General features: G+C 38.4%; 1 protein-coding gene across 1 annotated transcript in view; it reads left to right on the top strand.

Moving 5' to 3' along the window:
* Positions 1-1,775: 1,775 nt before the first annotated feature.
* Positions 1,776-27,124, top strand: part of arid5b (AT-rich interaction domain 5B) — a 127,055-nt gene continuing 101,706 nt past the window's right edge. Inside the window, exons 1-2 of the mRNA XM_061790070.1 lie at positions 1,776-1,913; positions 2,224-2,481. Coding sequence (XP_061646054.1) covers positions 1,893-1,913; positions 2,224-2,481 — 279 coding nt within the window. The 5' untranslated portion in view covers positions 1,776-1,892. The remainder of the gene's footprint in view (positions 1,914-2,223; positions 2,482-27,124) is intronic.

Here is a 27,124-nt window from a genome sequence, read left to right as displayed (position 1 = left end):
TGCTCCCGTAAAAACCTACAGATTACAGAAACTGCAACTGTGGCCTATGTGTACATCAAGCCACTGAGGGCTATAACTAACTAACGAGGCATAAAGTTCTTTTTGCTCAGCAGTGGTTTTCGTCTTGGAACTGCCATGCAGGCCATTTTTGCCCAGTCGCTTTCTTATGGTGGAGTTATGAACACTGACCTTAACTGAGGCAAGTGAGGCCTACAGTTCTTTGGATGTTGTTGTGGGGTCTTTTATGACCTCTGGGATGAGTCGTCACTATGCTCTTGGGTAATTTTGGTCAGCCAGCCACTCCTGGGAAGATTCACCACTGTTCTGTCTTTTCACCATTTGTGGATAATGTCTCTCACTGTGGTTCGCTGGAGTCCCAAAGCTTTAGAAATGGCTTTATAACCTTTTCCACACTGACAGACCTCAATTACTTTCTTTCTCATTTGTTCCGGAATTTCTTTAGATCTCGGCATGATGTCTAGCGTTTGAGGATCTTTTGGTCTACTTCACTTTGTCAGGCGAGTCCTATATAAGTGATTTCTCGATTGAGAACAGGTGCGGCAGTATCGGGCCTGGGTGTGGCTAGAGAAATTGAACCAAGGTATGATAAACCACAGTTATGTTTTAATTGGGGGAAGTCACTTTTTCAAACAGGGCCATATAGGTTTGGATTCTTTTCCCTCCCTTAATATTAAAAACCTTCATAAAGTGCATTTTGTGTTTACGTGTGTTGTCTTTGATGGGAAACATTTAAGTTTAAGTTATATCTATCTATTTATGGCTGTCTGTAAAGCTAACTAACTAACTAAATCTGTCTAGCTGTCTGTCTCATCCAGCCCTGCAAGTTATGTCAAGGGGGGTGAAAAAAAAACCGTTGCATAATCCACATTGCCAGTAGTTTGTGTGCATGTGTGTGTGTGCGTGTGCGTGCGTGTGTGTGCGCGCATGACTTGTGGGGAAACAGCACCGCCCTGTGGACACATTTAGTAACGCAGCACATACATCTTACTGTAAGTGATAAAGAGGGAAAGGGGAAATACACGCCCCACGGTGGGCTGTATCAATATTAAAACGCAGATAGCAGAGAAATAAACAATTAATGATACATCATTGATAATGACCTGATATATGTATAACTAGCAATTATATGAGGGCTCTGATTGTGGAATAGGTGTTTTAATAGTAAACTGCGAGGGAGGTTTTCTGATTGTGACACCAATTGTTGCGGATAAAAAGCTGTTTATTTCCTGGTAGGACAATAAAATACAACTGTTTGCCTTGATTTTAATAATAATTAAAAAAAAGCAAAGAAAAGGCGGAACATCACGAGTGTCTCATTGCCTTTTGAGGAACCTATTAAGTTTCATGTAACTGTTTCTTTTGGGCATCCACAGCCTGCCTGTGCCTCCGTGTGTCATTATGTGAGAAATGGGCTTTCATACTCGCTCTCTTTTACGCAAGTCCTGGAAGGCACATACACGGGAGACGGTACAAAAAAGGCGTAAAATCGACCTCAGTGTAGCTTTTCGAGGCGGATAAATTGCGGTGAGTCACATTAAGGGCCGTGAAGCAGAATAGTTATAGAATCGGTCGGACATATTTACAATATGTTTCTATTTGGGCGTAATATCGCGCCTGCAGTGGCGTTTGCGCTGGTATAAAGCCTATGAAAATGAGCGTAACTGGCAAAAGAACACGACGTAATCATACATTCAAAATACGTTAAAACACAGCCCATTAACTCGCGAGGACCCATTTGAAATGAGTCTTTAAAGGAAAACGGGTGCTCATTTGAAGTGGCTCGCTTTGTTCCCCTGCCAGGACCTGCGGCGATCCATTCACGCCAGCAAGTTTGGAGAGCGTGTTGAGTTGAATCAATTCAGAACGTCGCGATGGAGCCGAACTCACTCAAGGTACACACACGCACACGCACGAAAACCCGCCGCCGAAGCCCTCTACTTTTCACCCCGCTTTTAACGTTCGCCCCCGGCTCGTTCTTCCGCGTGGTCCTTCCGCGTCCAAAACGCCTTACCGGCGCCACACTTTGACATTTATCGTCCGTTCGGCGTCGGTCGCATCCGTGTCAAACGTCGCCTTTTAACGGCTATTAATAGCTTAGCATGCGGGGAAAATAAACAAGAGCGTCAAGTGTGAGTGACATGTTTGTTTACTCCGCTCGTTGATTTGGCTGTGTTCTTATTGTTTTGTGTTTTGTTTCCACAGTGGGTGGGCTCGTCTTGCGGCTTACACGGACCGTATATATTTTACAAAGCCTTCAAATTCGCGAGCCGGGCCGCCGAGACTCGGATCCTGTCGCTGGGGGACTTTTTCTTGGTGCGCTGCAAGCCGGACGAGCCCGTGTGCGTCGCCGAGCTGCAGCTTCTCTGGGAGGAGAGGACGAGCAGGCAACTTTTGTCCAGCTCCAAACTTTATTTCCTACCCGAGGACACTCCGCAGGGACGCGGCGTCTCCCACGGAGAGGTAAGGGGCCACTTTTTATTCATCAACGCCGGCTTTAATTGTCTCCTCGCTCGCTCCCCTTCTCCGCCTCCGAGCCCTGGCATATTTAGTGCATTAATTAGTTGGCTTCGCAGTGTGTGCTTTGCCGTTTTTCCTCGCCATTGTGCTGCGTGTGCACTTGCCGAGCGTTCATCGTGGGAATAAATCCCGTATTGCGCTTGAGAAACATGCATACTACATTTTGTTTGGACGTTCGTCAGACGGAAATTGCACAACAATGCGCTGCAGGGTTTGCAGATGGATGGTGGATGCTCGTTAGCGACGTATGTACAGTAACGTGTACGGATTTGTTCTTTAGTCGGAACGCGTCGTAGTTTGGCACTAACCTATGCGTACGCTACTGTGCAACGTACGTCGGACCTCGACGTCGTATGTTGGGAGAGTCGTAAACCGATGACTCCCTGTATTGTACTTGTCTTTTGGGCCGTTCGTAACATTGAACATTTTGTACAGACGCGTGCAGTTGTATGTCGGAACATATTCGTCGTATGTCGGGATCGACTTCAACCGAGGACCTCCTCCATAGTAGTGATGATGCACTGTCGCTACTCGTGTTTTTTTTGTTTTTTTGTTATCGTTATCCAAATGGTCATTAAGTAATTTTTAACTTACTGTGACAATGTCAATAAAAACATACCAATGTGGATCCAAGAAATTGTGTCATCCAGGTCATGGTAATCCAAAACTAATATTTGTATTTTTTTCATTTCCCCAAAACATAAAAAAATGACTGAGGCAATTATGCTATTGAGCTTACAATTTTTTGCACCGTTCGTAACATCCGACCTCAGATTCGTATGTCGGCACATTGACTTTGTATGTCGGGAAAATTAAAAACTAAGGATCGCCGTTTAAATCATCGAACCTTTGAGTCGTATGATGGAACATTGACATCGTATGCTCGGATTTTTTTTTTTTGTTGCTTTTTTTGCGCCATTCGTAACATTGAACCTCGGAATCGTACATTGGACCACACGTCATATGTTGGTCTGCTTGAAACCAAGGACATTTTGTACTGTACTGATTTTTAAAATATATATATATTTTAAGTGGTGCATTTCTCGTAATATTCAACCACGACGTATGTTAAGTTACCAAACATCGCATTGTTCAATCTGCTATTGCATCTTATATTGCTATCATATTCCGTTGCCCACCAACATTAACCCAATACCGGCCAAAGATAATGTTCAATTGCAAATTGAATTTGCTAAAAAAAATGCTAATTTATGATGCTATGATATAATAAAATAGTATGGACATGTCACCGTCACCAGCCATGCATATGAAAGTCTGCGCTCGTGCCGACCACCCTACCAGACAAAAAGACTTTAATATGTCACAAAAGCAAATGACAGATGTCATCTTCCCAAACTTTCAAAGAGTCATGAGTGATGCAGTAACTAAAACAATCAGCTGACTAGGCAGTGTAATATGCGGACATGAATCTGCATGCAAATGTACCTTTGTGGCTGACCAGCTAATCTGCACCAAAGCATTACAGCGATCAGTTTTTAACAAAACAGGCCTACTCAAATGGATCTACCCTAACTATAGTCACTTATTGTCATCTTGAGGCGACATAACGCCGCATATCTTCCGTGGAGTGTGAAGGAGGTTCTACAACAGGTTTTACAAGAGTTGTACAACATTTCTCAGACAGTTGAAGTGTTCAAGTGCGTTATTAGATTTGTTCTCAAGCTATTTTCAACACTTACCAATGCGCAGAAATAACGGATGACGTGGAGACAGACCAATAATATTGATTTGTGAAAAAATATGACGTATTTGGAAATACGGGGTTTGCGCCCGACAGCGACAAAATACACGATTGCCCCTGCAGGCCATTATGATGATTGTTATTTAACAACAAACTGAATTTTAATTGAAAATCTGAAGTCATTAAAAAAATCTGTATAAATATATAAAAATTATTTATTTTCTGCCAAAATTGAATTTTAATTGAAAATCTGAAGTCATTAAAAAATCCGTATGAATATATAAAATTATTTATTTTCTGCCAACATGAAAAAACAAGTCCATTTAACAAGAAAGATGAAATAAACACTTGATTTTCTTTAGTGGGCAACAAAAAACGATGTGGCAGGCCGGATCTTGCCCCTGGGCCTTGAGTTTAACACCTGTGCCCTGGACTGTACTGTATTTTGGCAGTCATATGTTGAAACACTGATGTCGGGACCTTGTAAACCAAGTACTGTACTGTACTGATGTTTTTGTTTTGGCTCTCATATTGCAACAGCGCTTTAATGGACCTCCTCTGCATGCACATTCCTCTCTCCCTCCTTCTTCATCTTTATTCTCCAATTCTCGTCTTGTTTATGTGTGCGACCATTGCACAAAGAAAGCTGTGTTTGTACTCGAAGTCTTCCGCTCAAGGTTTACTTACATTCTTTCCTCTTGAGTAATAAGAGCGCCTATCACGTTTCCCTTTCATGAGAAACATGGCTATTTATGGCCCCCGCCGCAGCTTACACAAGCGATCATCTTTGTCGTTCCGATGCCGATTATGAGCCCCGGTATCATCTCTACAAGACCTCCCCAACCTCTCATTCCTCCCGTCTAAATATCTTATTGGCCTTTAACACACTGCAGTTATTTAGTAATCACTTAAAGGCACGCTTGTGCAATATCTTAGCTCCGCCCCCCTTGCTACAGTTGAAGCGTAAAGGTCCAAGACAGACCCACCCCTCCATAGGGAATGATAGAAATAATCTTTTCCATAGTCTGACTGGACTCTCACCACAACACCATTATTATGTGGACAGGCAATGTGTTTGAAGGGTCATGCAAGTGTAACAAAAAAAAAAAAAAAAAAAAAAATGTAAATATGGATGTTAAATATTTCAAATTGTTTATTTTGGGCGGCACCGTGGGCGACTGGTTAGCACTTCCGCTTCACTGGGTTCAAATCTGCCCCCGCCTCTGTGGAGTTTGCATGTTCTCCAATTATTTACGAAATTTTGAAATTTATAAACATTTTTACTTGTATATAAAAAGTGGCAATTTTATGAGAATAAAGTTGACATTACAAAAATAAAAGTGAAGGAAAAAAAGTTGTTGTCAGTGGGTGAAAAAAAAATCACAATATTATGAGAATTAAGTTGTACATGTCTAAGAATAAAGTCAAAATATTATGAGCAAAAATTTAAAATATTCAAACTAAAATGAAAATATAAGAATTAAGTTGTCAGCTTATGAGAATGAAATCCTAATATTATTAGAAAATGAGTTATTTTATGAAAATAGTTTTATGAAGGATAAAATATGAGAATAAAGTTGTCATTTTGAGAAATAAATTAAATATTTAAACTCATGAGTCAAGGTCATAAGATTGCGAAAAAATACATTACGAGCAAAAAAGTTATAATTTTACAAAAAGAAAGTGGCACTTTTCTAATATTAAAGTCAGAAGATTACAAGAATGATTATTTTGTCGTAATAGTTCGAGACTGAAGTCATATTACAAAAAAAATATGAATATTAGGGAAAATGAGAATAGTCAAACGATGGCTAGGTTATAATTTATGCTAGAATAAAGCCATAATATTACAAGACAACCGATAAAATATTACAAAAATAATTTTGTGAACTCACGAAGAAACAAAATCATAAAATATATTTCTAAAAATGTGAGTTTCAATTCGGGGAACATTTGGACATGAATTAAGTTGTAATCTATGAAAAAGTTCATCATTTTATGGCAATTATGAGCTGCTCCAGTCGCGACGCTATCGCGACATCGTGCAAGATCCATTTCCTGTTCTACGGTTATCACACACACCTAAAGCACAAATAGCAAAGAATTAATTGAAGTCTCTGGCGTGACACATTCTCCCTGATTTGTGTGTCGTGTATAATAAGCATGGTTTATATTCCTGTCCTTGTGCGTACGTGTGTAAACTATCTTATCACCCCTGCTCTGTCAAGCCAATACATTTGATGTGGACGCAACAAAAAAAGAAAACAAATCGTCCTCTTTGATAAAAAATGATGACAGTGCAAAAAAAAAAAAAAAAAGCGCAATATGATGCCAAAAAGCATTTCTTCCCCTTTGCATGAATTATGCAGCATCTTGCATCACATCGCCTCTCCCTTTGAAGACCATTTTTGCGTGTGTGGGGGTGATGCGTTCAAGTGCATCCAGCAAATGGGAGTTTATTTTTATTTATTTTTTTTACTGTACATTACAACAGAAGGGGAGGGGATGAAATGGGGTTGTGGACCGGTCCCGACAAGCTGCGGAGGCCTTTACGACCTTCGCCGAGCACATTCCCTGCGCTGACTTTGCCCCATGACGCTAAACTGAGTCAGTGGCGAGCGTTTACAGATGCAAAGTGGAATCCAAAAAACAAACATTAGCGCGTAGGGGAGGAGGACTGTTCAAACCTGCCCGCCCTACACAAAACTACATTTACCACTATGGGAAAATGTCAACACAACAAGGGGGAATTACATTTTTAGCTATTCAGAAGCTCACATTACTCACATTTGGTGCTCATGAGGGCAGATTGATGGCTTGGAACTGTCAAAAATGCCAAAAGTTGTAATATTGCAAAAAGAAAATTTTAACAGAAAGAAAATGACAATTTTACGAGAATCAAGTTGCAATATATATAATAGAAGGGGGGGAGTCAAACGGACGAACTCTGAACAACACCCGTCCATATAGCTGGGACAGTGAGAAGGTTAGATAGAGTAAGCATGTCATTAACAGTATTTATTAAAGTAATTTAACTGCAATAAAGTAATTGAATTACAGTAAGTTAGCACCCATTATTTCTGACCCATTATGTTGATCTGACCTTAACTTATGTCAGTGGCACTTTGCTCCATCTAGTGATCGGATCGGTTATCATTTTTTTAAAAACTTGCTGATCACTCGGTGATCGGCCCCAAATATCCTGATCGTGTAAAGCCTAGTAATAACACAATTACATTAAATGTACATATTTAAACAGTGAGTGTATCATGATTTCATGCTTTATTTCAGTGGGCACTGTGTGCCTGGTGTGTGCACCTTGGCCACTGGGGGCAGTAAATACATACAGACATACAACACGCAAATTTGATGATGAAACACAGAAGAAGACCCTCGCTACTAAGCTACAGAAATATTAGGTTTTTTTTGGGTTTTTTTTTTGCAGAGGATACAGAATATCATCCTGTGAGTCTTGTTATACTATATTACCTGTCTACATTAGGGATGTAACAATATTCACAATATTGCAAAATGAAAAGCGCTTCGATATCATCGTGGTTTTGTCTCGGTATAAAGTAATGAGCCGTTTTTCTTAAAATTTAGTTTTGGCCTGGCTAGACGCAGCCATGCCGCTTAGCCAGGCTACAGCGCTCCACTTCCTCATTAAGAGTATAAACGCACCCGATTGGGCGTGTAACCCATGTGATCATGTGGGCATCTTTGCCCTGCCTCTACCGTGAACCTTACCGTTAAACCATGAGCTTTCCCACAAAATCGCAATAATTATCGTACCGTGAGATTAATATCGCGATAAAACCGAACCGTGAGATGTAGATATCGTTACATTCCTAGTCTACATGTGTTGCTACCATCTGTGTTCAAATATAAGTTGTTGGTTTATAATTACCACAATATCAATGCTAGTTTATCCCATCTGTGGCCTTTTGTATGGTGTGTTAGCATTAAGCTAACACACTTTCAGAAGACAAAGTTAATGTGGTTTTCTGACAATACAGAAAGTGTAATTGTAATTATTCACCATGTACCAAACTGCTGTTTGTTATGAAGTTCACTGCCGCCATCCAGTGCGCTTATCTCAACGGCCAGCATCTTAAAAATACTCCCGACAGGTCATAAAAGTCACATTTTTATGAGAAAAGAAGTAGTACATTTACGTGAATAAAGTTGTAATATGACGAGGAAAAAGTTGAACTATTCAAAGCCATATTTGAAACTTGTTTTTTTGAAAACGGAAGCAGCACTTTCTACAAGAATCAAATCTTAAAATTACATTCCTTTTCTTGAAGTTGCAATTTAATGGGAAATAAGTTATAACGCAAAATATCATGAGCAAAAAGTCACAATACTACAAGAAAAAGTTGACAATAGAGGCGTAATATTAGTCAAGTTGCCAGTTGGTGAGAAATGAATTGTAATCATAATATAACAATAACGTCATGATTTATGAGAGAAAAAAAAAAAAAAAAAACTAACGTTTTCTTCAGTTTCCTTCTCAGTGTGCGTGTGTGGGAAAATGTATATTAATGGCCACTGAGTCACTTGCATGTGTAAATCTGTAACCCTAACCCATCTGAGATTAGCCCACTGACCCCCACGCGGATACCGACTTGATAACATTGCGTCTCACAGGCAGTGTACTGCTTTTTTTTGGAATTTGCATTTAATGTGCGCCGTAATTGAAGCGCATGGCAACAATTGAGCCACTGAGAACTAGAGTGGGCTAACTCCACTGGAGTCCTTTTTGCAGAAGAGTTAATTTATGATTTTTATGGCTGCAATAAAAATCTGTTGGATTCATATCTTTGTAATTTATATTGTAATGATTACTTCTGGATTTTTCTTTTCTTTTTGTTTTTACAGAAATTGTTTTTCTTCATATTTTGGCATTTTGCCAAATATAATATAGCGCCTTGAGCCACAACTGAGATAGGGTCATCATCTTCAGTTTCATAGGTTGGATCCCAGATCCCAGTCAGTATCATCTAGCTTGCCAGTAAGAAAATATGCAAACTTAAGAGTGCAATAGTGGTCTAAATCCAAGCCTCTTTCAAATCGATCACTATTCATGAAATGCTTATTCATCGACAGGCACCTTATACATTATGAATATAGTTTAGCATTGCTGTTCAACAACATTTGATGCTTTACGTACTTGAGCCGAGGCAACACGGCGGCAGGGCTCGCAAACCCGGAAATGTATTTTCACCGTAGGGGAAGGCTTCTGTGCATATTGATTGAATGTAAACTGGGACGTGAAGACGCTGTGCAACGGAGATTATAATTTGGAATCGTGTCAAAATCAGTGGCCGACCGATCGGCCGCTCAAGGAAACAGTTGCCAAACCACGCACACTGTGCCATAGTTCAGTCGGGTTCGGCGGCGGTGCTCGGTGTGCGCCAGCCTTAGCCACTTTAATCCTAACCGTAACTCATTCTAAACTGCCTTAATCCCAACCCTACTCCTAAACATAATACAATTATTTTTTTAAATTATATTTGTGATGGACAGCTCGTTATATCTGTGTAGCCTACCCTTCCCGCGATGCAGGAGCCAATCATGTTGAAGCGGGGCGGGTCTTGCCGACAAAGGGCGTGGGATTTCTAAGAATGTCTTTGAAATAGGACATTCCCTTTCCGGGTATTTTGTCTTTTGCAAAGGTGTTTCTGCTTTTGTTAATGTGTTTTCTGCAAAAGTGTTCCGGTTTTTCTTCATTTGTTTTCTGAAATGTAAAAGTGTTTTGGCCTTGTTATATTGTATTGCACTTCCAGGCCACCGTAATATTATGAGAAAAAAAGTGATGACTACAAATAAGTTGGAATGTTACAAGAATCAACTCGTCAAATGAGGAAATTGTCCTAAATTGACTTAAATAAAATTGTGATTTGTGGAACATTGTCTGAATATGGGCGGCATGGTGGCCGACTGGTTAGAGCATCAGCCTCACAGTTCTGGGGACCCGGGTTCAATCCCCGGCCCCGCCTGTGTGGAGTTTGCATGTTCTCCCCGTGCCTGCGTGGGTTTTCTCCGGGCACTCCGGTTTCCTCCCACATCCCAAAAACATGCATGAATTGGAGACTCTAAATTGCCCGTAGGTGTGTGAATGTGAGTGCGAATGGTTGTTTGTTTGTATGTGCCCTGCGATTGGCTGGCAACCAGTTCGGGGTGTACCCCGCCTCCTTCCCGATGATAGCTGGGATAGGCTCCAGCACGCCCGCGACCCTAGTGAGAGACTTGTGAAAATGTTATATTTTTAGAACAATATATATATCAGTCACATAATGAGATAAAAAAAAAAAGGTTAATTAAAGATAAATTGTAATTAAAAGAAAAAAAAAGTAACTTTTTTACATTTCTGACAGTTAAGATGCAGTATTCAGATGAATGTTTTTTTTAAATTTCAAATTTCTTGGTAATATTAGCATAAACATGTACTGTATTTGGAGAAAAAAAGTCTTAACTTTTTAGAATGAAACGGTTATATTAAGAGCATAAACATGCTACGATGGTGACTGTTGAGAATCTTATCCAGTTAAGTATAACAAACAGTAAAACAGTCAATGTTTTGTCATGTTTGTGTAAATATTTGAACTACACGGTCGTCAACCGCAAGTGTTCTTGGCAAATATTTGCTTATATTACCTAAGTCACATATGGCATACTGTATACCAGTAGCTGTTGCGTTTTACGTAGTCGTGGGAATGAAAATGTTACTTTCATAACTTTACAACTTTTATTTTGCTTTCTTATCAGCGTGGCCCCAATTCCTTTTGTGCGCGACCCATTGACGTGTTTAATATGAGTTAACTATGAAGTCTGTATGGGGGGCGGGGGGGGAGAGAGCGTTTTTTCTTCATTGTATGCCGGGGGCCTGGCCAGTCCTATTTACTGGCCCCCTGCCACTACCAGTTGAGTCACCCCCCCCGCGCTCGCTCTTTAAACAGCCTTTTGTGCCAAGCTGCTGGGCCGTTATGACAAACCCTCAGACTTGGCCTCCCGATGCATGCTTTAACTGACACGAACTCACTCGCATACGCATTCATAAATGTATCATTAGCCTAATAGATAGCATAGTTGCCTCAGTCATTTTTGAATGTTTTCGGAACGCAAGAGCACAACAAAATTATCTCAGTTGTTTGTTTATACTTCCTCTCTTGAAAAGTTTTTTTTTTTTTTTTTGGGCATTTGAGTTGTACAGTGTAGGTCACATTAATGGTGGAAAACGTTTTGAAATGATTTATCTTGGTGTCATTTCATTTTAAATGCAGAAAACCTAGCATTTGTACATTTTGTAGACTTTTTATATCCACTGTAAAGGCACAATTACATTACAGTACAGGGCGTGTATTGGCTCTCATTGGGTACTACAGGTGTTCTTAATGCTGTGGCCCTTTGGATACATTGTAGTTGTCTGTATCGATTTAGTTTTTAAAAATGTTTTCAAATGTTATTATTTTGTGCGTCTTTTTTTATTTTAATTATGTATATATATTTTTTATTTCTACTTGTATCCTCCATATGGAGTGTCAAACAAAAGCAGGTTACCCAGCGGGATACCTTGTGGTTGTCTGTGACAATCCCTGCGTCTAAAGAAGACTAACATATATTTTTTAAATATTATGAGAAAAATAGATATTTCAACAAATTAAATGTATTTCTTTATTTCTTTTTTTTTTTTTTTTTTTTACTTTTAACCCTGTGGGATACATTGTGGTTGCTGATGTTTTTTTTTTTTTTTTTTTTAAATGAAATTACATTTTATCTATTTTTAAATGTGAATAATTTATGGTAAAATATTTAACTTAGATTTATTATTATTTTTTCTGTTTTCCCCATAGTATCATAAACGATGGCAGAGTGCGCTACAGGATACATTGTGGTCGCCTATGCTGTTGCTGGTGATTAATTTTTTTTTTTTTCCCAAATTAATTTATTATTGTTTAAAAATAGATATTTTAAAATATTTATTTAAAAAAATAGGATTTTTAAAATTTTATTTAATATTTATTTAATATTATTATTAAATTATTTTTTTGTATTTATTGTTTTATTTAATCTGATGATTGGTGTATTTAATGTCATTTTTAATGTCATTTAAAATACTATATTCATTTATTGATATATATTTTATAAATTCTCTTTTTTTTTTTATTTACATTTTTTTTGTTATCCTCCATACACCGTATCATAGGCAGTCATAATGGGTTCATCTCCAACCACGCATTTTCTATGTCGTCGTACCCGCTGCGAGCATGGCCAATATTCCTCGATCATATTATGCTAATGCACTATTATAATCACCTTTGAAATCTTCTGACCTGTCTCTCCCTCCCAGCTGACACACACACACACACACACACACACACTGACAGGTCTGGGACTGCGGCAGTAGTCTTGTATTGATTGCTGTGGCAAACGTTCTGGCTCTATTCCTCGCACATGTGTTCCACACTGTACAAATAGGGAAATGAGATTGTATTCATTTACTGCTGTGCCTTTGATTTTTTTTTTTTTTTTTTTTCCTCCTAAGGGGGGGACCCTGAATGGCTAATTCAGGCATGTGGGATACACTGGCTGAGTTAAGTGGCTTAGTCGTGCAGCATTTTGATGGATTGCGTTTTGAATGAATGAGTGTAAATGTGAACCTTGCCGATGCCGCTTCCTTGTCTTGTGTACAATTGCAAATTGCAAATTCCTCCTTCGTATAACAATGGCAGGAATTCAGAGGAGGTGGCGAGTTGGCGCTGGTGGTGTTGGTGCCTGCCGCAGAGCGAGTCATTAACTCGCAACACTGCCCTAAAGTGAATTCCTCGCTATTGGTGAAATAGCGTGTAAATTATTACCAGCTTTTTAGGCCGGTGTTGTTTAAAAAGAAGAAGGAAAAAAAAGCTTTCCAGTGGAATAGACTCTACTTCAAAAGGCAATGGAAATAATTTTTCTCTCCACTTTAGCTTTCTCTTTCATTTATTTTTTGGTGTATAATGATACAGCCACATGTAAAATTCTCACTTTTATTCTATTAAATTAAGGAGTAATTTTTCATGAAAATAAAGATGTCATCTATGTCAACGCTTATGAGAACATCATTTTTACAAGAGTAAAGTTGCAATTCGACAGGAGAAGTGTTATCATTTGATGAGAAGAAAGTAGTTATTCATTAGATGACAAAAAAGTTGTAATTCTTGTCTTGATTTACAACCCCAAATCCAATGAAGTTGGAACGTTGTGTTAAACATAAATAAAAACAGAATACAATGATTTGCAAATCATGTTCAACCTATATTTAATTGAATACACTACAAAGACAAGATATTTAATGCTCAAATTGATCAACTTTATTGTTTTTAGCAAATAATCATTAACTTAGAATTTTATGGCTGCAAAAAAGCTGTTCTTTTCCTCTTTGGCCCGGAGGACACGACGTCCCCAATTTCCAAAAACAATTTGAAAGGTGGACTCGCCGGACCACAGAACACTTTTCCACTTTGCATCAGTCCATCTTAGATGAGCTCGGGCGCAGAGAAGCCGGCGGCGTTTCTGGGTGTTGTTGATAAATGGCTTTTGCTTTGCATAGTAGAGTTTCAAGTTGCACTTACGGATGTAGCGCCGAACTGTATTTACTGACATTGGTTATCTGAAGTGTTCCTGAGCGCATGTGGTGATATCCTTTAGACATTGATGTCGGTTTTTGATGCAGTGCTGCTGAGGGATCGAAGGTCACGGGCATTCAATGTTGCTTTTCGGCCTTGCCGCTTACATGCAGTGATTTCTCCAGATTCTCTGAACCCTTTGATGATATTATGGACCGTAGATGATGAAATCCCTAAATTCCTTGCAATTGTGCGTTGAGGAACATTGTCCTTAAACTGTTCGACTATTTTCTCACGCACGTGTTCACAAAGAGGTGAACCTCGCCCCATCTTTGCTTGTGAATGACTGAGCAATTCAGGGCAGCTCCTTTTCTACCCAATCATGGCACCCACCTGTTCCCAATTAGCCTGTTCACCTGTGGGATGTTCCAAACTGGTTTTTGATGAGCATTCCTCAACTTCCTCAATGCATTGTTCCTGATTCGTGATTCGCTATTCATGGATTCACCTTTTCCCAGATGTAATTTTTTAACCTGTCTTACTTTATTCTCAAAAAGAAATGCCATATGGTGACATCTTTGTGCCAAGGAACTATGTCAAACTTTGTTGAGGAGCTTCATGTAGTGCTTAACGCCATCTTGTGGCATCGATAAGTAATTATAAATATCTTTAGGGGGCGTCAATTATTTGCAGATTTTGCAGAGTCCCTAACACTGTATTACGAGAATAGTCATTAGATTACAAAAAAGTCATCTTTTCATGTGAATTAAATAAGAATTACATTAGAATAAGTCTTTAGATTCCAACATTTTGCTTGAATATAGTTGTAAAAGAATAAAGTATAAAAATACAAGCGGCCTTATATTACAAAAAATAATCATTAATAAAAAAAAGTAATAATTTTCACGTCATAATACTCATCCAATTAGATTAAGAAAAATGTAATCGATTTATGATTAAAAAAGCCCTATTTGCAATTTTATGAGCATAAGGTCTTAATTTTATGAGGTTATTATGTTACAAAAATTACATTTTATGAGGGTAAACTTGTAAGATTGAGTTGAAAGTTGTAATATTTCAAGAAAATCTCGTCGCTCAAGAATGAAGTCCTAATTTGACAAGTCAATAGATTACATCCATCCATCCATCCATCGGGGTCCACCCTGAACTGGTTGCCAGCCAATCGCAGGGCACATACAAACAAACAACCATTCGCACTCACATTCACACCTACGGGCAATTTAGAGTCGTCAATTAACCTAGCATGCATGTTTTTGTGATGTGGGAGGAAACCGGAGTGCCCGGAGAAAACCCACGCAAGCACGGGGAGAACATGCAAACTCCACACAGGCGGGGCCGGGGATTCAACCACGGTCCTCAGAACTGTGAGGCTGACTCTCTAACCAGTCGGCCACCGTGCCGCCCAATTGATTACAAAAATTCATAATTTTACCAGAATAAAGTCAAAAATCGACAAGAAAAATTTGCAATTTCACGATGATTCATTTTTTTCCCCAAAAGTCGGAATAATACGAGAGTAGTCATTAGATCATAGAAAACCCTAATGTAATCAAAATGAAGTCCTAAAGTAATGAGAAGTCGTAAAGAACAAGCTGTTTTACAAGAATAAAATGGTAATTTGACGAGAATTAAGTAGATTACAAGAAGTCCGAATTTCATGAGAACAAAGTCATAAAATTATGAGAAGAGACTCTTAATATTACTGGAAAAAGCCATCATTTAACTGGAAAAAGTTACAATTTGACGACCATAAAGTGGTAATTTAATGAGAATAGAGCTGTCATTTGAAGATAATTCATATATTACAGTAGTCATAATTTTATGAGCATGACGTCACAAGATTATGAGAGGAAAGTCGTAATATTACGATTATTAGAACAAGAAGAAAGATTTATTTTTAATTTGTATTATTTTACTAAGAAAGGTGTAACATTCTGGGAATAAAGACAGTAGATTACAAGCAAACATATTTTGGGATAACATATTGTGAAAAAAGCCTCCTTGACTGTGGCTGCTTGTTTGTAACTTGTGATGTGAGAAAGAGCCATGCATCAAAAAAGGACTTTTCTTTATTTCCATATTGGTCCTTCTGGGAACCAAGCTGTAAAATGGCACGCTAAAAAGCTGCAATTCCAAAAGTGGCTGACATAGCACTTTTTTTTTTTTTCTTTCTTTCTGTCTTTTCTTTTCTTTTTTTCTGTGTTACCCTACAACTACTGATGCCTCACTAACCCTCTCTCACAAAGCATTTCCAAACTTTGTATTTCCTTTTGAAAACGACTTCACGCTGTAAGCGCGATCTCCTAATGGAATCTGTGAATAAAACATGATTTAGGTGGCCCACCCGACCCCCCCCTGCCGATAATACAGAAACTCCTATGCATATGAATAAAGCGTATTCACATTATGCACCATTATTTAACCTTTAATAAAACAAAACATCTCACCTGTAGGCATTCTTAAGCAACTGCTCATTCCAGCTCAAATGCGGCTAGCTTGCTATTAATGGATTTAAAAAGTCGAGATTTTTAAGAGAATCAAGTGGCGTTCTGCACACGCTTTGACAAGAAAAGTTGAATTCAATCGTAATAGATCAAGAAAACAAGTTGATTACCAAACGTCATAATTTGTCGGGAATAAACTCTGCCAGAAGAAAGTGCTAATATTCGTGGCGTGCTCCCAGGCTGTTTTTTTTTTTTTTCTTAATTTCCAGGCAAGTTTGTTTTGGGCCAGCCGAGCCAAGGTCAGTCATGTGGAGGAGGAGACAGATAATGAACTCGTATTGTGTTTCATACTCTCTCTCTCCTTCCTCGCTCTCTCCTCATTGTCCGTGTCACCATGTCCATTACTCAATTACTAATCTCCTCTGGCCTGCTAAATTCCTGCGCTGACCTCTCAGAAGTTCAGCAGGCTGAAACCTTCGCAGCATGACAGCACCTCTGTGTGTGTGTGTGTGTGTGCGTGCGCATGTGCGCTTACGTACTAGAGAAATAAACCCCCTCACTGAGAGCCCCTGTCAAGGCTCCTCCTGCGGGAATATGTAGTACTGTATATGCAAAGGCGGTATCTTGCAATTAATACAATGCCTTCAAGTGGAAGTGCCATGTACCTTGACTTGCAGTTTTTGTATATTAACAAAATGTAACAAAAAATGGGGGTGTTTTTTTGACGGACTGGTACGGAGTAATGACATTTCAATTCATTTCAATGGAGAAAATTGATTTACAAGAACAGTAAATTGAGTTACGAGCTTGGTCACAGAGGAAATTAAACTGATTTTGTCATTGTCCGAAAAGTATGACTTTTTGTAATCCAATGTCTCATTTGACAATGACTTAATTCTCGTCCATATACAACTATCTTGATGTGGAATAACAGCTTCATTATCATAGATTTGTCCTTTTCTTTTTTTAATATTCAAACTTTTTTTGCCCAAAGTTCAGACCTATTTTTGTCCCCCAAAATTCTGACCTTATTGTTATATAGTTGCAACTTTTGTCTCAGGATTCTTGTAAAATGCCGACTTTATTGTTGTCAAATTATTGCTATTCTAATAAAACAGTAATCTATAATTATAAAATGAATTTTTGTTAATCTAGTGATTTGTTTCAATTATGACTTTATTCTCCTAAAATAATTTTTATCTTCTAAAATCATGACTTTATTTCTGTCAGTTTTAGACTTCATTCTCACAATCTTCTGAATCTTTTCTTTAAAAAAAAAAGAATTTTGTAATATAATGATTTCTGTACTATTAGAGCCGTCCCTCGCTAGATCATGGTTTACTTTTGCTGCTTCAATGCATTTCAGATTTTTATTGTACTTTCTGGCGGATTATTCGCAATATCACGGGATTTTGCTGTGATTATTTTTTCCAAGCAGACTGATACTGCAGAGTAAGTAAGTAGGTAAGTAAATACTGTTACTACTTAAGCACGTGCAAACAAAATGCCCAAAGTTTGAGATCATTTCACACTTGATAAAATAAGCTAAAGTGCAATGTGGCTATTGCAAAGTACAACTGTCTTAAGTTACACAACGGCACGACTACGGTAAAATACAGTGAACATCGTTAGCTAATTTAATATAGCCTACTACGCTTGGAAGGAGTTGTAATTCCTCCACAGGTGGTCAAGGATAGATACAGCCACAGGTGCACTTTCAATAGCTTTACTGAACAAAGTTAACAAAATAAATACAAGCACATATTCACACACAACCTGTCACTTGCCACAATTGACGCTGAGCCACTCAACACAGAGTGGCTTAACCTAACGGTTTAGCTAGTTAACATAGCCAACCAACTCTACACTCTCAATCGCTGATCCTGTAGAACGTGAGGATGGAGACCCTAAGTGGGGAAAAAAATACCAGCACCTCACATGCATATTGTATTGGTGTTATGCATACAACTTTAAAATATATATAAATAGTAAAATAAATAAACAGTTGCTACTTTGCGGATTTTGTCTATTGTGGGGGTGGGCTGGAATGTAAAACCTGCGATAAATGAAGGATTATTGTACAACAATTCTTGTAAAATTGCGACTTAATTTTTGTAAAATTGTTATTGTTTTCTTGTTATATTACAACAGGAAGTTTTATTTTAAGGTCATATCGCCCAGCCCTAATTGTTAGCCATATTGTACTGAGCAGCCTGGACATACATCACTTGCTTCCTGTTCTATGAGCTTTATCATATTTTTTATTGTCTTTATCATCACTCGTATGCCATTAAAAAAAAAAAAATGAATAAAAGCCAAAGAAAAATCTGAGGAGGAAATCCTTTCATTGCTCACTGAACTGAAGACTCACAGGATTGCGTCATCTGCTTGTTTGATGTAACTCACAGCAGTTTTTGTGCCATTTTTGTACTCCCGTTGAAATATTTCATGGTGTTGCGTTGTTTCCGAGGCGAGGATGTCAAGTCATGCTATTCTGTAGAGTTTTATTCCAGCGAGATGGCAAACACCTTGAGGTTTTTTTTTTTTTTTTTTTTTTTTTTAGTTATCTACACTTGAGCAGCACACGTCTGTTTACTCCACTCGCAGTGCATTATGCGCTGTCAAAGCAATAAAGTCCCTGAGTAATGTTATCATTCTGCTGCAGTATTAAAATGAATTATTGATGGAAGAAAGAGAGGAGGTGCAATATGGCGTTCAGCTAGCACTTTGCATTCCAACCCGGAAGCCAGAATAGTAAGAAAATCATTAGATTTAAAAAAGTCATCATTTTATGAGAATAAAGTCAGAATTTGATGTGAAGAAAGTTGTAATTTTTCAAGAATTCACTAGATTGTAAAAAGTCATAATTTTATGAGACTAGTCATAATATTCTGAAAAGAAATGTTTGATATTATGAGTAAGTCATCATTTCGTGAGCATCATGTTGAAATACCACAATAATAAAGTCCTAATTTTATGAGAAGTCAGTTATAACTACCGGTATATGGGAAGAAAGTCATAATATCACAAGAAAAAAGAGAAAATTACAGGCAATCATGAGAAAAAGTGGCAATTTTATGAGAATAGAAAGTTGGACTATTATAAAGAAAAAGTATTAACACATTCACTGCCATTGACGGCTTTAGAAGTCAAATATCCATGTTAACTGGGAAAGCTGGCGGTGAATGAGTTAATTTGACATAAAGTTGTAATATTATGTATCATAAATTGACGAGATTACATCATAATTTGGTTTGAACAATGTCGTAATTAGGTGTAAATAGTCGTATTTTACACAAAGGCACTTGGATTATGAAAAGTTGTTTTATGAAAATAAAGTCATACAATTCAGACAAGAAAGTCTTAACAATTTGGGCAAAAGTAAAAATTTTATGATTGTCAAAATTTGAAAAATTTGAGCATGAAGTTGGAATTTGATGAAAAAATCATTTTACGAGAATAAGTAAGATTCCGGGGAAGTCGTAATATTTCAAGCAAAAGCTGAAATTTTATGATGATGAGTCTTTTTTTATGATGAGTCATTAGATTACAAAATGTAATTTTACGATAGTCGTAATTTGATGAAAATAAAATCCTGATTGTAGTCATTAGATTACAAAGAGTCAAAGTAAGTGCTAATTTTACGAGACGTTGTTTAGACCACAAAAAGTTAGGACTTTATCATACAGTTCTAAAACTATTAAAGTAACCAAGTACAGTTCTAGCTTACATTGACATACAATCGTAATTTTAGCATACCGTATGTGCCGCAAACAAGTCGACTGACGTGCACAGCCAACCAAAAAAACCAAGTGTGAAGTGAGTGTCAGAAATGCTCCACTGCTGCTCGACGTCACGCCTTGGCTTTGTGCTGGACGTCATCTGACCTACATTATTAGCAGGCGGCCTGCTGGCTGCCGCTGTCTGCCGCTTTGCTCAGCTATCCGCGGGCTAACTGGATATGACAGCCCATTGCGGACGGGGACAGACTTTTTATTATTATTTTCAATTCCGTGGTGAAGACTTCTTAGAAGTGGGGAGTGGAAGACCCCCGTGATGGCGGTATTGCAGTAACAAAATGTTGTAATTGTATTAAAAGAAAGGAATAAGATTATGACAAGATTTTAGGCAACTAAAAGTTGCAGTATTATCAGAACAAAGGCATCAAGTAATGGGAAGAAAGTCTCAATATTACCAGGAAAATTAATCATTTTACAAGTAAGTCATAATTTTTCAAGAAGTGCAAGAGTACAAAAGTAATAGAGTTGTGGGAAGAAACATTACAGGGAAAAAATACTTCATTTTTGGAGAATGAATTTGTAACTGTACAAGACTAAAGTTGCAATTTACGAGAATGAAGTCGTAATTTCACCAGTATAAAGGGTTACATTGACGAGATTAAAGTTGTAATTGTTCGTCATCAAATAAAAACTGCCAATTGAACTAGTATGAATTGGCTTGATAAGAGAACAAACTCGTCTTTTAGTCTTGCTGAAAATTGAGGAAACTGACTTAAAACAAGTACAGTAAGATGTTTTCACTAGAAATAGGATACATTCACAAGCTGAGGTTTCGCAGTTTATATATTTAAGAGAATAAAGTCATCATTTCGAGAATAAATTCGCAATTGTAAAAAAGGGAATTACATTACAAAAATAGTGGGGAACAAAGGAAAAAGTCACAGTATTACCAGAATTGTTTTTACCATTTCACGAGTATAGTGTTAAAACGAGGAGAATAAAGTTGTAATTGTACACAGGGTCTTTAGCTTGTCGTAGTTTGTTCGGGGAGTCAATGGACAACAAAAAGTCTTAATTCTTTTGAAGAAAATCTAAATATGAAAAGAAAAAAGTCCGTTTTAAAAGAATGAAGTACTAATTTCATAAGAATAAAGTCGCAAATTGACAAGGATAGTGTTGTAATTGTACGAGAAGTCATTAGACAACAAAAAGTCAAGATTTTTTGAGAAGAAAGTCAGAGTATGAGAAGTCTCAGTATTCCAACGAAAGTCATTTCACCAAAACGAAGTCGTAAATTTATGACTAGACTTGTAAATCGTCAAATCATTAGATTACAAAATGTCAGTTTTGTATGAATAAAAATAAAGTCGTAATATTTTGCCATATTGGAATTTTTTGGGCGGCATGGTGGCCGACTGGTTAGCACATCTGCCTCACAGCTCTGAGGGACCCGGGTTCAAATTCGGCCTAACCTTTGTGGCGTTTGCATGTTATCCCCGTGCCTGCGTGGGTTTTCTCCGGGTACTCTGGTTTCCTCCCATATTCAAAAACATGCAGGGTAGGTTCATTGAAGACTCTAAATTGCCCGTAGTAATGCGAACGGTTGTTTGTTTGTATGTGCCCCACGATTGGCTGGCGACCAGTTCAGGGTGTACCCCGCCTCTCGCCCAGAGTCAGCTGGCATAGGGTCCAGCACGCCCGCGGCCCGAGTTAGGATAAGCGGTTTAGAAAATGGATGAATGGATGGAATCTTTCGGTAGCTTTCCCACATGGAACATTTTGGGTACAGTTCAGAAATTGTAACTGTCACATGATACTCCGTAAACAAATACAGTGCAACTCAGCCTCTGGCGAGCGTCACGCTTTTTCCTTACTGCCATGCTTGACGCTTCCATTTGGACTTTCTAAGCTACCAAATATGGTTCCACGCTCTCTAAATGGCTCCTCATGATTAATGCGTTTCACACAATGTTCCTGTAAAGTGTTGTTCTTTTAAAAAATGTGCCTCATCAATGATTTTCTGGAGCTTGACCAGCTGCGTCAACCTTTTTCCAAATAAATCCAGTAAAGTAAATCGAGTCTCTCTCGCTTTTTGTTTTTGTTCTGATTTGCATTGTCATCAAAATGCCACAGATGAGGAAAGTAATAAATTGTCAATGTTTTTGTCGATGTTCTTCGATTTTATTAGGGCGCATCATATTGGAGGCGTGCTGTAGCTGACTCACTGGTAACCTTGTTGTGGGCGGGGGGGGGGGGGGGGGGGGGGGCTCGCAAACCACTTGGTTTCCTTAAACATTTCTCAATTGTACTTCCTGACTGCATCTCACGCTTTACACTTTTCATAGAAAAATACAACAACAAAGCTAATGGATTGAACTGTTTTTTCCAGATGGATTCTATTGAGGGATGCTCAGTTGTTGTGCAATTTCATGAGAAGTGGTCTCATAAAGCTTCAATTTTATGAGAATAAAGTCATAAGATTGTAAGATGACAGTGTCACTATTACAAGGAAACACAATTTTACAGGAAGAAAGTTGTAATTTGACAACATACTTGTTTTATCACAATAACAAGGATTATCAGAAAAAAATCTTAATTTTAAAAAAGTCTTAATTTTAAGGCAATAAAATAGCAATTTTACAAGAATTGCTGTAAATGTGCGAGAACTCAGAGTCATAAAATTATGAGAATAAATTTGTAATTGTCCGAGGGCAATCATTACATTACAAAAAGTCATAGGTTTATGAGAACTATTATGATTAGTGCAAATTGACTCCTGGCTACCTACCAACCTACCTAAATGCATGCCTTGTTGTAATATAACAAGAAAAAGTCACAATTATATGAGAATAAAGTTGTAATTTACCAATAATTGTTGTACTTGTATGAGAACCTATTAGATTACAAAAGTTTTATGGGAAAAAAGTCTTAAAGTCACAAAATAGTCTTAATATTACAAGATAAAACAACCCCTGCCTATATAAAGAGTTCTTTGGGTATTTAAAAAAAAAAAAAAAAAACCAAAAAACATCCAATGCAAATATAATGGCTGTCAATTATTTGTGGATTTTTGCTATTCACGGTCCTGCCCGATACCTATCCCCCTATACACCGGTCCACTGTACTGTATGTACATCAAACCCATTTTAAATGTGAATCATCGGTACAACATGTACAAAAAAACGTCTGGTGCAAACACGTCGCCTAACAGGATCTGTTTACACTGATGCAACAAGACGACTAATAGACATCGAATGCAATATAGTTTACAGTAATATACTATATGCTCCACTGTGCTTTTTAATTGCAACACCGCCGTTGTGATGAACAGAGCGTGTTATTATGATGGCGCTTTGTGTTCAAAGGGAATCGCATCAAACGTACACTTGCTCAATTTGAGCAGATGAAGCACAACGAGGCTTTTGGCTGCGGGGCTGAAAGCTATTTACTGTTTGCGACACATAATTCAAATGATCTTTTTTCTCTCAGTCCGTTTGTCATCGCACGGAAAAGTTGGTTACAGCCACCCGCCACCACTTGACAGCTCATTATAAGACGAGCGAAAGAAAGAGAGGGAGGAAAAAAAGCCATGTTTGATGTTTTTACTTAGCGAGCGAGGGAGGCACAGCAGCTATATCAAGCCATCCTTTGCAGGCTTTTTTTTTTTTCCTTTATAAGGCAATACTGGCTTGAAAACTGGCCAGGATTTGATATAGCCGCGCTCCGCAGCTTAATGTGAGAACTGAATATGGGTAATTGTTTGGACAGAGCACTCAGGGAGAACGCTGGGAAGTTTGTTTTCACAATGGTTCCTTTTGCTTTTACGGAAATGTGACTTAAATGGAGAATGGAGGAAAAGCCAAAATGAGAGGGTTTCATTTTTTTGCTATAAACTGAACATTATCAGCTTTAGAAAGGCAGAATTTGTGATGCAGGTCTTTGGATTTTACAGCTGTACCTAATTAAGTGTCCACATGGCGCGTTCTAGTGCTCGCGTGGAATCAATTGTTGATTATTCATCGTCCTGATAGCCGTTGTGTCCAAATGGAGAGCACCCGCTCACTTGGCGCTGTTGATCGAGTCTCAACTAATGTGCTGTTGAAAGAAGGACAACAGTGACATCTGCAACAGGAAGATGAGCTGGAAACAGGAGTTCATAAAATAACAATTCATCGATTAATTAGTTAAGCCATGGGTTCAATCTACAATCATACCTAGTTCAAACGGTCTGTAGTTCAGCCCCAGCTGCACTTAACACTTAAAACTATTTATGTTCAAAAAGTCTTTGGACTCATCTTGCAGTCAATCAGTCAATGAATCCATTAATCCATTTATTAGGCTTTGGACAATAACAATTATAAATTTCATCTTAGAAAGATGAAAGATTTTTGGACAATGGTATATTTGCATCTTTGTTTGAGGAATATACATATTCATACTATACCTACATGCCTGCTTACCTAGCTAGCAACTGACTGAACTACCTACAGTACCTACCAAAAGTCGGTCGACTTACGTGCCTACCAAAACAACTTGTACTACTTACTCCCAAACCTATGTAACCACCGAACTATCAAACTACCTACCAACATGCTTACCATACTTCCTATCGTCCAAAATACAGTACTTACCTACCTATGTACGTACCTACCTACAAGGGCTGTACAATATTGGGGAAAAAAAGTGATCATCTTATCACATTGTAATCGTACAGTGTTTTAACTAAAGCATTCTGATACAAATAGTAATTGTCCTAGTAATCCATTTTTACAATTATGTACCGTATGACAAAAGAACACATTCAAGTGTCCCTGAACGCACCTCATGCACTGCAGCATGCCTACCTAGTTTCATTCTGAAGAGTGAAATAGGAAATGCAGCAGGTGTACGGCACAGTCCTTTAATCTTTTGCGTATGTCCAAACAGGTCCCTGTGCTGGTCACTTTTAATATTGCACTTGATTCACTGTATATTACAGTACACGAACATCGCATCAGACCCTGTGATATGACTATTGCGCACACATACATCCTGATGACAATGGTCAAACAAAATATCATGCAGCCTTACTACCTACCTACCTACCTAACTAGCTGCTTGACAGACTACCTACCTAATGAACTACCAACCTGCCTAACCCAATAATGCACTACCTGCAGACTGAACTACAGGCTTAACTGCCTGCCTGCCTGCCTACAGCGTCATTACCGATTTTCACTTCCTAGATATATACAGTTATGTATGTAGTGCATTCGGCACAGACAGCTTGGTGCCCATAAATGGGTAAATTAAGCAGTGTTTTATGGAGCTGTGTTGACCTCTCGCTCATATATCCCCGGTACCAAAGCAGTGTTTTATACGTAAAATATATGATCCGTGTGTTTTAGTACATTATCCGTGGATATGACAACAGGGCATTGCTTGAGTTGAAAGATTGGGAGATTTGTTGGCTCAAGAAGGAAAAATTAAATTCATCGCCATGGCCATAAAAGTGAATTGAACTGCATTAAAATGCAGCTCACAAGTACATTTCCCCCCACGACAAAGAGCTTAAGATTGTATATATATTTGTCATTATTATATTGTCATTGCTTTTTGCCTCGCAGCCATAATGGCGGAATCCGACTCCACTACGATGTGTGTTACATTTCTGTGCCCCCAGCACATCTGTCTTCCAGACTTTGGGTAATAGCCGTCTTCCGGCGCAATCTTTTGTCAGTAACAAGCTTGCGTGACTTTATTAGGCCTTCAAACAAACCTGCACTTCTTTGAATTATTAAACAAAATCAAACTGATTGAGTCCTCACATTGCGTTGACTTCACATGCTGTGCATGCAATGTATCCCAGCAGGCATACTTACACATTTGTATTGTTCTTGTATAACGTTTCTCAAACTTTTTAAAGCAATTACCACCTAAAACATTCTTAGCTCTCCAATTACCACAATAATGACCAACATAAAAATATAACAAGACGGCGGTTGTATTACTAAAATATGTTTAATATTATTGTAAGCAGGCGGCACGGTAGGGACTGGTTAGAGCGTCTGCCTCACAGTTCTGAGGACCGGGGTTCAATCCCCGGCCCCGCCTGTGTGGAGTTTGCATGTTCTCCCCGTGCCTGCGTGGGTTTTCTCCGGGCACTCCGGTTTCCTCCCACATCCCCCAAAAAACATGCATGGTAGGTTAATTGACGACTCTAAATTGCCCGTAGGTGTGAATGTGAGTGCGAATGGTTGTTTGTTTGTATGTGCCCTGTGATTGGCTGGCAACCGGTTCAGGGTGTACCCCGCCTCCTGCCCGATGATGGCTGGGATGGGCTCCAGCACGCTCGCAACCCTAGTGAGGAGAAGCTGCTCAGAAAATGGATGGATGGATGGATTATTGTAAGCCACTGTAACATTATGCACTTAAAACATTAACACAGCGCTTAAAAATAGGAATATAAAAAAATTAAGCAGTAGTGCCCACTGAAAAGATTTGTCCAGGACACCAATTCACTGATTGACATGAAATTGGGTGGACGTGTCTTATGACAGGACGTCTGAACAAGTCTCAAGGACCCATACTCGAGACTGAACAGGAAGTCCATCATTTGGGTTGGAAGCAGCCATTTTGGGGCAAATATCATGGCTCGTACTTTGACAAACTCCTACTAGGGGTTTGCTGAAATCAGCCCCAATCAGAAGCAGGTATCCTACAAAGATTGACGCTAAACTGGAATGTTTTTTTTTTTGTGTATTCTGATTTGTAGGGGGTGTTTGAGGGCCCTGCTCTCAGCTTTAATTGTGGCTGTAGTGATACTGAAAGCGCTGTCTAATTCTTTGACTGCCCCGTCAAATTAAACGTAACTTTTATAGTTGTTCCACTTGTGTACTGCAGCATAAAATCTAGTTTACAAGGGGAGAGTTAAGTGCAAAACCACACATGACGACGGCACAATACATACCAGAATGCGAGAGCTAACAATAAAATACTCAGAAGCAATATGCATAAAATTGCTCATTGTTTAACCTTGTAAGTCAAATAAAATGCTGAACACAATTAAGACAGTTGCAGTAATACAGTGAT

The sequence above is a fragment of the Phyllopteryx taeniolatus genome, chromosome 11 (assembly GCF_024500385.1).
Source record: "Phyllopteryx taeniolatus isolate TA_2022b chromosome 11, UOR_Ptae_1.2, whole genome shotgun sequence".
NCBI classification, from domain to species: domain Eukaryota; kingdom Metazoa; phylum Chordata; class Actinopteri; order Syngnathiformes; family Syngnathidae; genus Phyllopteryx; species Phyllopteryx taeniolatus.
This window is presented reverse-complemented; position numbering and strand designations above follow the sequence as displayed.